At 36.5% G+C, this 11,849-nt stretch overlaps 2 protein-coding genes across 2 annotated transcripts in view; one reads left to right on the top strand and one right to left on the bottom strand.

The window, feature by feature from the left end:
- Nucleotides 1-4,147, top strand: part of LOC107718723 (sphingomyelin phosphodiesterase-like) — a 5,554-nt gene extending 1,407 nt beyond the window's left edge. Inside the window, exons 2-6 of the mRNA XM_016525926.1 lie at nucleotides 161-936; nucleotides 1,394-1,565; nucleotides 2,081-2,157; nucleotides 2,470-2,615; nucleotides 3,090-4,147. Of these exons, the coding sequence (XP_016381412.1) occupies nucleotides 161-936; nucleotides 1,394-1,565; nucleotides 2,081-2,157; nucleotides 2,470-2,615; nucleotides 3,090-3,487 (1,569 nt within the window). The 3' untranslated portion in view covers nucleotides 3,488-4,147. The remainder of the gene's footprint in view (nucleotides 1-160; nucleotides 937-1,393; nucleotides 1,566-2,080; nucleotides 2,158-2,469; nucleotides 2,616-3,089) is intronic.
- A 969-nt stretch (nucleotides 4,148-5,116) lies between these two features.
- On the bottom strand, nucleotides 5,117-11,284 carry LOC107718790 (phosphatidylinositol 3,4,5-trisphosphate 3-phosphatase TPTE2-like). Its single transcript, XM_016526016.1, has 20 exons — nucleotides 10,982-11,284; nucleotides 10,745-10,886; nucleotides 10,403-10,484; nucleotides 10,113-10,190; nucleotides 9,980-10,027; nucleotides 9,276-9,437; nucleotides 8,382-8,501; nucleotides 8,199-8,298; nucleotides 7,690-7,753; nucleotides 7,442-7,506; nucleotides 7,271-7,331; nucleotides 7,057-7,138; nucleotides 6,850-6,938; nucleotides 6,706-6,767; nucleotides 6,539-6,619; nucleotides 6,331-6,436; nucleotides 5,894-5,991; nucleotides 5,635-5,730; nucleotides 5,452-5,522; nucleotides 5,117-5,365 (listed from the first exon to the last, which is right to left on the bottom strand). The coding sequence occupies exons 3-20, from the start codon at nucleotides 10,450-10,452 to the stop codon at nucleotides 5,263-5,265; spliced, it is 1,536 nt and encodes a 511-aa protein (XP_016381502.1). The 5' UTR covers nucleotides 10,453-10,484; nucleotides 10,745-10,886; nucleotides 10,982-11,284; the 3' UTR covers nucleotides 5,117-5,262.
- Between the last annotated feature and the right edge of the window lie 565 nt (nucleotides 11,285-11,849).

The raw sequence follows: 11,849 nt of genomic DNA, 5'->3' as shown, positions 1-11,849 counted from the left end.
ATATATATATATATATATATATATATATATATATTAAAAGTTTATTATATATGTATTTGTATAATTTTTATGTACATTTATTTACTAATATATTTACAATTTTTATTTTCTTTTATAATTATTCATATTTTTATGCTTTAACCTAAACCTTTATTAACAGAGTGACTCAAACATGGAGCGTGTGGCACATGCTTTGGGAGAGGCCTGTGTTCGTCTGCATCTGGCCGAGCCGCAAGTATGCCGAGAAATCACTGAGCTCTTCCGAGATGATTTCATCCGTGCGCTCCAAGAGTCCTTCCTCTGGCCCTCAGAGGCTTGTGCTCTACTGGTTGGACCTACCTGTGGCCATTTTGATATTTATGCCCACTGGAATGTGTCTCTCCCACGGATCCCCAAACCCCCAGTTAAACCGCCCACTCCTCCCAAACCGGGTTCTCCACAGAGCAGAATCCTCTTCCTCACGGATATCCACTGGGATGCGCAGTACGCTGAGGGCAGTCTTGTGGACTGTAAGATGCCACTGTGCTGTCGGAATGACTCTGGAAGGGCCAGTTGGAAGCACACTGGAGCCGGATACTGGGGCACGTATGGCGAGTGTGACCTGCCTCTGCGCACAGTAGAGAACCTTCTCCAAAACGTAGCCAAATCTGGCCCGTGGGATTGGGTGTACTGGACAGGAGACATTCCAGCACACAACGTCTGGTCTCAGACCCGGGCACAGCAGCTGAACGAGCTTGTCACCATCACTAGACTCATACACAAACACCTGGGGCCTAATGTAACCGTTTACCCAGCGGTTGGGAATCACGAGAGCACACCAGTGAATAGTTTCCCACCTCCGTTTGTACATGGCAATCGGTCGTCCCACTGGCTTTATGACACAATGGCAGAGGAGTGGGCATCCTGGCTGCCAGAGGAAGCCTTGGAGACGATACGGTAAAGTACTGATGGAAAAGACTTTATAAAGACTATATTATTTTTCTTAATGTTATTTATTATTATTATTATTATTTGTATTGTTATTTAATCATGTGGCTGTTTGATATGTATGCCCCTGGAATGTATCTTATTTAATAATAAAAATAATAAATTATTTATTTATTTTATTCCTATACATAATCATGTGGCCATTTTTTATATTTTGACCCCTTGGAATGTATCTTATTAAATTATTATTATTATTACCATTTAATTATTTTTTATTATTTTTATTTGTAATATAATATAATGTGGCTATTTAGATATTTGTCCCCTTTAACACATCTTATATTATTATTATTATTATTATTATTGTGGTTATTTTTTAACTATTTTATTATTACTACTATCATTATTATTATCAACATACACATTTATTTTATTTATTTATATGTATGTGTTTTGTCTTCTCTAGGCATGGAGGGTTTTACACAGTGGAAGTTCAGCGTGGTTTGAGGGTGGTGTCTTTGAACATGAACTTCTGTGCACGAGAGAACTACTGGCTGATGGTGAACTCCACAGACCCGGCGGATCAGCTACAGTGGCTCATTCGCATACTACAAGAGTCAGAGAACAAGGGAGAGAAGGTACAAGAAATTTACAGAAAGAAACCAGAAAACATCTTATTTTGTATTAAGAGCACAGGAAACCAAAAAGATGTTGAAGCCGTTTGCTTGCTGCAGCAATTTAACAAGTTGCAGCGTTAGTGTTTGTGGGTTAGGGGGTGTTTAAACATCCAGGCAACTGATCTCGAGTCAGACCAGCTTGAAGCGGATGTGTGACTGTTGGTTTTTGTGCAGTTTCGATTTTTAACTTGCAATTTTGCTGTTGCACATATGTTTGTATTTGGGCATTTGATATTAGATGCCAATGATCCTTCTACTACTAAATGTTACTCCAATTATGTTGTAAGAGGGACCACAACTTTTTTTTTTTTTTTTTTTTCTTTTCATTTTCAAAACAAAACCAAAAATCTTGGTTTATCTTGAATATCTTAAATTTTAGTTTGCGTTTTTTTTTTTTTTTTGGTGGGGTGGGTAGTTTAGGTTTGTTTAATAACCAGATCTAAGCAAAGCTCTGTCTGTCTCCGCTGGTCTCTCAGGTCCACATCATCGGTCACATCCCCCCGGGACTCTGCCTGAGCAGCTGGAGTTGGAATTACTATCATATAGTGAACAGGTCAGTCACTTTTCTGTGAACACATAGGATGGCCCGTCCTGCTGTACACAAGAGTTCACTTTCATCTGTTGTAACCCGTGGCTGAATCAGCACAGCTGCGTGACTGCAGCTTAAAGGGTTATAACAGTGTCTTTTATGATCACAAGTTTCATAGTGTTGTAAAAATGGGTCATGTTGACTCTAACTGCCTGGTTTTGAGATAATTGTATTTATTTGCCATATGTATCTGGAGGTGTATGTAATGCAGTGGTTAATGGTTCACTTTAGCAATCAGTCTGGTTCCTTCCTCTATAATTCTCTTTCATATTCCAGATATGAAAGCACCATAACTGGTCAGTTTTTCGGACACACACATGTCGATGAGTTTCAGATGTTCTATGATGAAGATACATTGACACGTCCACTAAGTGTGGCTTTCATTGCCCCAAGTGTGACCACTTACGTCAACCTGAACCCAGGTACTCACTAAACCATATTAGTTGATGTATATTTTATTTTTATTTTTTTTCCTTTTTTTTTTCATTGTAAAATCAATTATTATTTTGATTTTATTTTTTATTTTACTACTTTTTATTTTTTATTTATTTAGAGGAAAGTAATACTAATTAATCAAAAGTGACCGTTATTATAAAAAAGTTTTTAAAATACTTTTCTTTTGAACTTTCTATTCATAAAATAATCATTAATTGTATAGTGCTTTCTACACTATTTTTTTTAATCAGTTTATTTTATTACGGAGTTTTTTTACTTTTGCATATTGTTATTTTTAGTTTTTTTTTTATTATTTTAGCATTGCTTTATTTTATGTAGTTTTTACATTTCATTTTAGCGTTTAATTATATTTATTTTTTAGCATATAGTTATTTTTATTTTAGCATTTAGTTAGTCCCACAAAATGATGGCTTATTGCTGTAATATGCTTTTATGGTCAGGATATCGCGTGTATTACGTGGATGGAAACTACCCAGGCAGCAGTTGGATGGTTTTGGATCACGAGACTTTTATTCTTAACCTGACTCTTGCCAACAACCTGCCCTCAAAGCCTGACCCCAACCCATCATGGACCTTACTGTACCGCGCGTCTAAGGCCTACGGTTTGTCCACACTCTTCCCTTCAGACATGGACGCTTTGATCAAAGTCATGAAGAATGATGACCATGTCTTCCAGCGCTTCTGGTACCTCTTTCATAAAGGCCACGTCTCAAAGCCCTGCACAGACACTTGCAAGACGTCACTAATCTGCTTCCTGCACAGTGGCCGATACGACCTTCTAACGCATTGTGAAGTGCTACACGGAGATAAACACTCTGTTAGGAAGACGATGTGTTGAGAAAATATGAAACTTGCCATAGAGGTCTAATGGGTTTAATACCACGCCGACGTCACAGACTCTTGATTCATTTAGCACTTTCATTTGAACTTCTTTTTGTAGCATTTGTTACATTTGTCCTTGAGATCATCAAAAGCTGACTTGCTATGGACAACGTTGGTATTAAAAGCCTTAAGGCATCTAGTCAAGATAGGGTTAAAAACTCGGCAGTTCTTGTGAAGATGTGTAATTTAGAGCAGAGAACCAAAGTAAAGTATAACTGGTTGAAAGTGGAACAGGTAGTGACTTCACTGAATCATGTGGTGTGTTAGTGCCTCATAAAAACCACAGCTGCTCAAATGTCTCAGTCCTCATTCTCAGTTATGTTGTTGGGTGTGTTTTGCGTCACTTTAGAAGTGTTTTGTGTTATCATTTCCTGCATTGACCTGTAGTTTGCACACTGGAGTCTGTTGAAGGCCAGTTATAAAAGATAATGGTTTATTATCGTACACAATTGATTTAATTGGTAAAAATCATGATTTTTAATTTTTTTTCTCTGTGAACTGTCACACTTTCTGAAAATGGGTTTGTAATTATAGTGGGATTTTATGAATGTTGAATGGATTGTCTGAAGGTCTTTATTAAATAAAGAAATATTTTGCAAGGTGATTTGTTTGTAGATTTAAGTCATGTACAGTACTGTTCAAATGTTTGTGATTGATTATATTTTTGTTGAAAAAGCAAATTTGAGCAGCTATGCATTAAATGAATCAAAAGTGACAGTTATCACAAATTTCTGTTAAAAATAAATGCTGTTCCTTTAAACTTTCAATACATATCATTTTCAAAAAATGTATTGCCGTTTCCACAAAACTAAGCAGTCACTGTTTTCAACATTGATAAAAATGAGAAATGATTAGGTACCAAATCATATCAGAATGATTTCTGAAGGCTCATGTGACTCAAAAGATTGGTGTAATGATGCTGAAAATTCAGCTTTGCGTCACAGGAATAAATTACATTTTCAAATATATTCAAATATAAAACAGTTTTGTAGTTATTTAATATTGCCATTTTTACTGTATTTTTATCAAATAAACACCGCGTTTGTGAGCATGATATATCTATTGAAAATATTTAAAGATACATATTTATCTAAATTTTTAAATGTGTATTTAAATGATTCTCATTATTTCGTATTAATTAAACCCAACTGCAATAAGTGGTTTAAGATATGGCATTCAAATTCTAACTACAGTCTGTTGAAACCGTAAAATGGGCAAGTCTCGTGACTCGTGCTGTTACTCTAAATATTCTAAATCGTTCAATACTTAAAACGTGTAAAATGTGAGGCAGTGCAGGACAGAACCACTAGGAGTCATCATAGATCATACCTGATGACAGCATGTACTCAGGAAATATTTAAACACATATTTTTCATGTGAGCAGGTGTTTGATATGTAAATACTTTCGTTCTGTATAATTTCCTTCACAGAATCATTTTAACTGCTGCCAAAGGTAAATAGAAGCGGAGTACAACTACCAAAAACTAAAGTACTGAAAATTTCCAATACATTTTTTCACATAAAAAGACAACCAAGGAAATACAATGTAATGAAAACATTTTTACCAAAAAAAAAAAAAACACATTCAGATCTTATATATCTGTAGGTTTATCTGGAGTGTTTACATTGGCTTCAGTTTGCAGCTCATCATAAGTATGCCTCAAGAGACACATCTACTTATAAGAAAGGACTAAATTGGTAAACATCATCCACTGTCAGAAAATTTTCTCCTCAAGGGTCTGTGAAAGACAACGTCACTCCAAAGTCTTCCTTGTATATGTCCCAGGTCTTAGATTTGTGTGGATTGTCCAGCTCCTCCCTCGAAAGATACAGTCTATGACACAAACAACAACACAAAGATTTCAGCTCTCCAAAGAAAGAAAAAAAAAAACGTCCAAAACTACTGACAAAAAATCCCACCTGTTGTTCTCAACAAAAGAGGTGTTAAACCAGAAATAGAAAGGACAGTCCTCGTAACCCTTTGGCAAACCCTGGACAGAGAGAAAAAAGGAGTTCAAGCAACAGTGAACCTCATTTAAACGTTCTGCTGACAACACTTCATCAAATATATGAGTCAATTAAATACTAATAGTGGAGACTTACAGCACTGGACTCAAACATGACCTTCACATCTCCAGTCACAACAGGCCCTTCCTGTAAACTGATGATCACGGCATTGTTACCAGTGTCAGGAAACACCTGGAGAAAAAAAAACACGACAGGACGTTCAGGAATGTAGCTACATAGTATTGTGCTTAGATAAGTGTTTAGTACGCTTAAAGTTGCTTGCTTTGCCCTTTTTTATATAGAACATAGAGAAATGTGTTAAACCTGACAATCATGACTAGCTTTAGATACTTACCGCACAGTTCTGCTGTTTGGCACAAACACACTGGAAGGCAAGCTCTCGCTTCACTATGATCTTCACCTTCAGGTCGCTCCCGTTACCCTTCCCTACACCTGAACAACAACCACAGCCATGGGAAAAGTACACTGCTTCTATACAATCTACCATAGTTTTTCCTTTGTTTACTTAAAGTAAAATTTAATACCTAAATATTAAGTTGTATGAAAATACATTTTAATATTGAATATATCATTCAATATGAATATTTGCAATATATTATTTCACATTCAACTCTTCATTCACATACATATATATATATATATATTACTTTTTTATTTTCAATATATAAACATTTTATTTCACATATTTCACATGTTTAAATGAATACGTTTTATAAGTAATATATTTATAATAACAGTATTAATAATAATTGACTACAGGCTTGGTTTCACCTGCGATGGAGTGGATTCGAATGCTCTTTATTTTCAGGCTCTTCTGAGGTGGCAGCTGAAGGTTGTATTGGTTCTTCATGGTCTCATAATAACTGACGTACCTACTCTGCAAGTGCAAAACAAACAGAACATTTATCAGTTAAAAAAAGGACTATATACATTCACTGGTTACTGTTGGCTTCATGGCTTCCAATCCAGTGTCACACACCTGTGAGGGAGTTTCAACACCCTGGAACTTTGAGCTCATACTTTTATCAGTCCGTCTCTCCCCAAAGTAGTCCAAACTCTCCTGTAAGATGGTTTTTTAAGAACATTTGAACACAATCCTGGATGAGAAGGATTAAATAAATGTAAACATGGATGAGCAGGCTGTACCTGTGCGCTCTCAAACTGGTCGCTGTCGATGAGCCACGTGCACACCATAGTCCCAGTCCGCCCTATTGAACAAAACCCAAACTGTTAAACACTTCAGACAGACTGCATTCACAAACAACACTGAAATCCCATCAAACAACAGACCTTTTCCTCCTTTGCAATGGATGGCGATTACATTCCTGGAGTCTGCCGCCATCCACTCCCTAACACAGGCCGTGTACCGCAGCATATCTCTGACAGCATTACCAACAGACAGAGCTTCAATCACGCCTCAAAGATGACAACATGCTTGCTAAGAAATACACTTCTGCAACATGTTTTGATGTTCAGTTGTGCTGGCAGCACACTTACTCGAGTGACGGCACGTTATGGTCATCTATCATAATACGCTCCACTCTATAGTGAAAGAACTTTGGATCGTAACCCTTCTCACCTGAAACAAGACGTCAGATTAGCCACCATCTTTATCATGCCTTTTAGAAATTATGAGACTGTAGAAATGATCTTTACTAGCAATTAAGGCAAAATTATCTGATCACAATCATGAAGAAAATCGTCTACTCACTACAGAGATTAAACACCTTGTAGTGATCCACATGCTTGGTGTCCAGGAATCTAGCGACCTCCTGAAATGTGTCATTTATATTCTGATCATACAATGAACAATTCAAATATCTAAACTACTTTACATGCAATTCAAATCTTCTTAAACGTTTGAGTCATGCTGGTGTCTTACTCTGATAGGGTTCCTATAGAGTGCCTGCTTCCCAGAAGATGGAAAAGACATGGCAATGACTCTTTCTGAAGAGAAAGAAGACCAATGATGAATCACTTTGGTTTGCAAATTAATTCATTTTGATGTCGTTTATAATGGTTCGTGTGAATTTAAAAAGGTACATCTGATGCTAAATAAAAGACAAAAAAACATGAAGATTAAATGAAAGGGCTATACAAAAAAAAGACAATAACAAAAAGCAACCAAACCTGTGACATAAGTGAGGTCCAGATCAAATCCATCTTTTTGGTACCGCCTTTTGTTCTCGGACACCTGTGAGAATTATGAAAGTTTATTTATATAGTACATTTCATACGAGAAAAATTGCTTTACGTGAGAGTGAGAAATGTAAAAATAATTTAAGAACATATAAACAAAGACAAGAAAAAGACTAAACAGAAGACTAAAAACTAAATGAGGAAAATAAATGTAATTTAAAAATGGAATGAAAAGTACACTACCAGTCAAAAATCTGGAATAATTAATTTTGTATATATATTTTTAAATAATATTTCATAATATTGCTGGTTTTACTGTATTTTTTCATCAAAAATGCACCCTTGGTGAGCATATACATCTTATGACATTGAAACAGATTTTTAAAAAGCAGTGCAAATCAAATAGAAATCACACTCATTGGCTAAAGAGACACAATCACAGTTATTATAATGACCACACCACAAAATGAGACAAACAACAGTTTCTTGGTGTCACTCACCATTCTCCTGGTGACCTTTTCAAGCTCTTTCTTCTGAGAGGCCAGTCTGAAGATACGTACCAGAATCAATATCCTCAGAGATCTCAGGAAAGTGACCACTCTGCAAACACACCATATTAATGTCGTTATACTAATATAATATTGGGTGAAATGTGAGCATGTTCTGTTAAATCTGCTGTATACCTGGGAATCAGGCTGGCTCCGGAGAGATCGGAGAATGCGTAGATCATGGTGACCACCAGGGTAACAACCACAATACAAGCATCTATTATATTCAGCTTTGAGCTGAAATACACCTTGAATCTGAGAAAGATGATGATTGAAGAATGGTTTATCAGAGATTGCTAAGGAATAGATCCTGAATGTGTAAAATAATACCTTTGCACCAGGTTTTGATAACGCTTATACTGTACATAATCATATTGCAGAGCTTGTTTGCCATTTAACTTATTTTTGTGCTTGAGTTCTAGGAAACTAGTCCAGAGTGATAAAAACTTATTTGGGGAAAAACAAACCGGAAATGTGTTTCCTGCAGATCATTTCCTATCATGAGCAACTCATCATGTGAATCAAGCACTACAGCACTATTGGTTACCGTCAGTCTAAAGCATTTTGTAAATGACGTTTGAATTAAAGGGGTCATATGATGCTTTTTTAAAGATCATTATTTTGTGTATTTGGTGTAACAGAATATGTTGACATGCTTTAATGTTCAAAAAACACATTATTTTTCAAATACTGTACATTATTGTAGGTCCTATATGCCCCGCCTCTCTCAAACGCTTCGTTTTCTACAAAGTCCCCTCCTTTGACAAGCGCAGTCCGCTCTGATTGGCCAGCTGACCCAGTGCACTGTGATTGGCCGAACACCACAAGCACACGTCGTAAATGTAACGATAAAGAATATCTCTTTGGTTTTGAGACTTTAGTCTTTGCAACTTCAGGGATCTTATCTATGCACAATCAGCTTGTAACACTCCAAAGAGAAAGGAAAACTTGAAATCGCATCATATGACCCCTTTAAGTGATGCAAGAGGAAAGATGAAATTTGCAAAATTAGTTTTAAAAACTACTAACCCTTCCACATATACACGGAGCAGCACATCAATGAGGAAAAAGAAGGAGATGACAAGAGAAATGGCCTCTAGTGCACTTCTAACATCACCACTATCGTTGGAAAGGGACAAGTCCACAATGACCAGAACAATATCTACAATGATCAGTACAAGGCCAAAAACACTGCAAATAAGAAGAGAAGCAGCCTATAATAATAATAATAATAATAATAATTAGCAAGCACTCGTCGGAAATGTAATGCCCCTTACCATAATCATGAGCTTCATCTTTCAAAATAAATATAAAGACAGAGCCTGAAAGGGGAACAGAGTCGTGTGACAGACACAGTGATGAAGCTGGTATGTGTTTGCAGTACACAAGCCACGGTTATGACAGCTGCCTCCACTGTGATGTGACCCTGTCTCTCTTTCCCTCTCTCTCACACACACGAGCGCGCGCGCGCGCACACACACACGATGCTCAAAACTCCGCATTTGAACAGTCAATAGCAAATACTTAAAACTAATAACAAAACAGTAGCTGATTCAGAAGCCAGCCGATACCGATACCAGTATCGGTATCGGTGCATCCCTAATAATAATAATAAAAAAAGTCTAAAATCGATTTTTGGAAAAACAGTAAAAGATCACAAACACTTTTATTGGATTTTATAGGTCCTGGGAGCCTCTTTATGTGACATTCTGAAATGAAATGATCCCACTCACCGAAAACCAAAAGACATCACAAAAGGAGCTATAGTTTTCTGGACACGACTGCAAAACAAACCAGATACAGAAAAAGGCATAAGAAAATTAATCTCAAAATATCCCAATGTCAACAAATTATAAACTTACTTACTGGTACATGGTGTCTGGATCCTCAGTCTCTTCCTTTCCATCATCAATCCGCACCTCTGCCTCCTCTTTCACTCCATTACTGCTCCAACATAGATACATAGATAAAAGATACAACATAACATTGCATCATTCTAGAAATGTTAAGCTTACAAAACGTCAGACATTCGAGTCATTTGTTTAACACACCATGTAATTCTGCTGGGAATAGTGCTGAATTACTCAAAGTCGGGGGAGTAAAGGTCATGATGCTGGTGAACTGTTAGTAACTTTAATTGAATGCTTTTCACTTACCTATTAACTTCCTTGGAATCTAATCCAGGGTTAAAATGCACCGATGTCATTTTTACAGTAAAGTTTATACTTTTTTCTCTCTCTGAAAAATAATAATAATAAATAAATAAAAATAAACTGCAGTTGATTTAAAGATAGCATATCTACTCTTATATTTTATATATAAATGATAGTTTGCCAAATACAGACAGATGCTGCACTCTTACAAACGCTTACAAATTAATCAATAAATCGTACAAACACTTACATATTAGTCAATAAATGAGTTATCAATCAAACAACATTGAAAAATTAAGCAGAATTATGTCTAACAAACCCGAACATGACAAAAGATGTACTTACTTTAGACTAATAAATCCTCAGAGGGTTCAAATTCAAGGTTTCAGAGAAGGATTAAAATATATTCTGATTAATATCCCATGGATTACTAATCCCAAAAGTTGTCTGCCCCAGAAAGTTTTGAATCAAGCCCTACATTAAATATCTGCAGAAAGAAATATAACAAGCAATTATTTGTTTGTTTCAGTCTGAACAAGATCATAGCAAAAGAACGCCAGCTTTAGGGAAACCGATACAAACCAGACAGAAAGCGCATCCGGGAAAACTGTTTTCCTTCCCTTTGCTTGACTCGCAGCTTTTCTGCTCTCCGAACAGTCACATAGCCTATTCCTCAAACAGTCTTTCTGTGTCATGTCTCCATGATTGTCTTTACAAGCGGTGACTGTCCCGTGATTTTTTGTGATAACAAAGGAAGGAGGTTCAAAGGTTAGCTGTAGTTTTCTTATGTCTACCATCCCACAACCACATTAACACACACCGCCCCTTTTCTTCACTCCTGACCTGCTGCAGACGTAGCGGTTTTTAACTTCCTCATGCACACAAAATCAGGAGGATGGGCGAATGGGAACGGTGATAACAACGCGAAAGCGTCCCTTAAATACAACTTCGTAGTGTTAATAAAATATGGTTTTATTTAAAGTGCGTGTGCGCGCGCAAACGCGTGAGTCAAGTTTATTTTTTCTGTTTTCTTGGGGGCCAGATCCTCCAACACCTCAGTAATTATAAATCCTTGTGGGGACCTTTTTGTGAAAACAGCTTCATAAATGGACGAAGTAATGATTTGAATAAAATCAAAAGGTGAAAAAATGAAACGCAAATTGAAAAATGCTTTACTTAATTTCCTCACGCCTTTCCAAACACGTAAGCCTAAATGACTTTATTTTCTGTGTAGACCACAAATATAGAAACGTTAAATGTAAAGACCAAAAGCAAAATAAGCATCCTATGCTAAGTATTCAATAGGGATGGCGTACTACTTTGCTCATAATATTAAAGGTTTTGTGTGGAACAGAAATTCCACATAAATTATAAAGAAAACAACAATTTTAGGTTGTTGCTTCTGGTATGTGTGGAATGGGGGAAGATGAAGCATCTTTCTGACCTAGTG

This window comes from Sinocyclocheilus rhinocerous, unplaced genomic scaffold, assembly GCF_001515625.1.
Source record: "Sinocyclocheilus rhinocerous isolate Xijiao unplaced genomic scaffold, SAMN03320098_v1.1 scaffold1655, whole genome shotgun sequence".
Taxonomy (NCBI): Eukaryota; Metazoa; Chordata; class Actinopteri; order Cypriniformes; family Cyprinidae; genus Sinocyclocheilus; species Sinocyclocheilus rhinocerous.
The sequence above is the reverse complement of the archived record's forward strand: the minus strand, read 5'-3'. Positions and strand labels throughout refer to the sequence as shown.

Coding starts and splice junctions, on each gene's coding strand:
- LOC107718790 (XM_016526016.1), bottom strand. CDS start 10,452: ATGACATCGGTGCATTTTAACCCTGGATTAGATTCCAAGGAAGTTAAT. Junction 6,620..6,705: donor ACCAGTTTGAGAGCGCACAG/GTACAGCCTGCT, acceptor ACCATCTTACAG/GAGAGTTTGGACTACTTTGG. Junction 5,366..5,451: donor TCTTTTGTTGAGAACAACAG/GTGGGATTTTTT, acceptor TTTGTGTCATAG/ACTGTATCTTTCGAGGGAGG.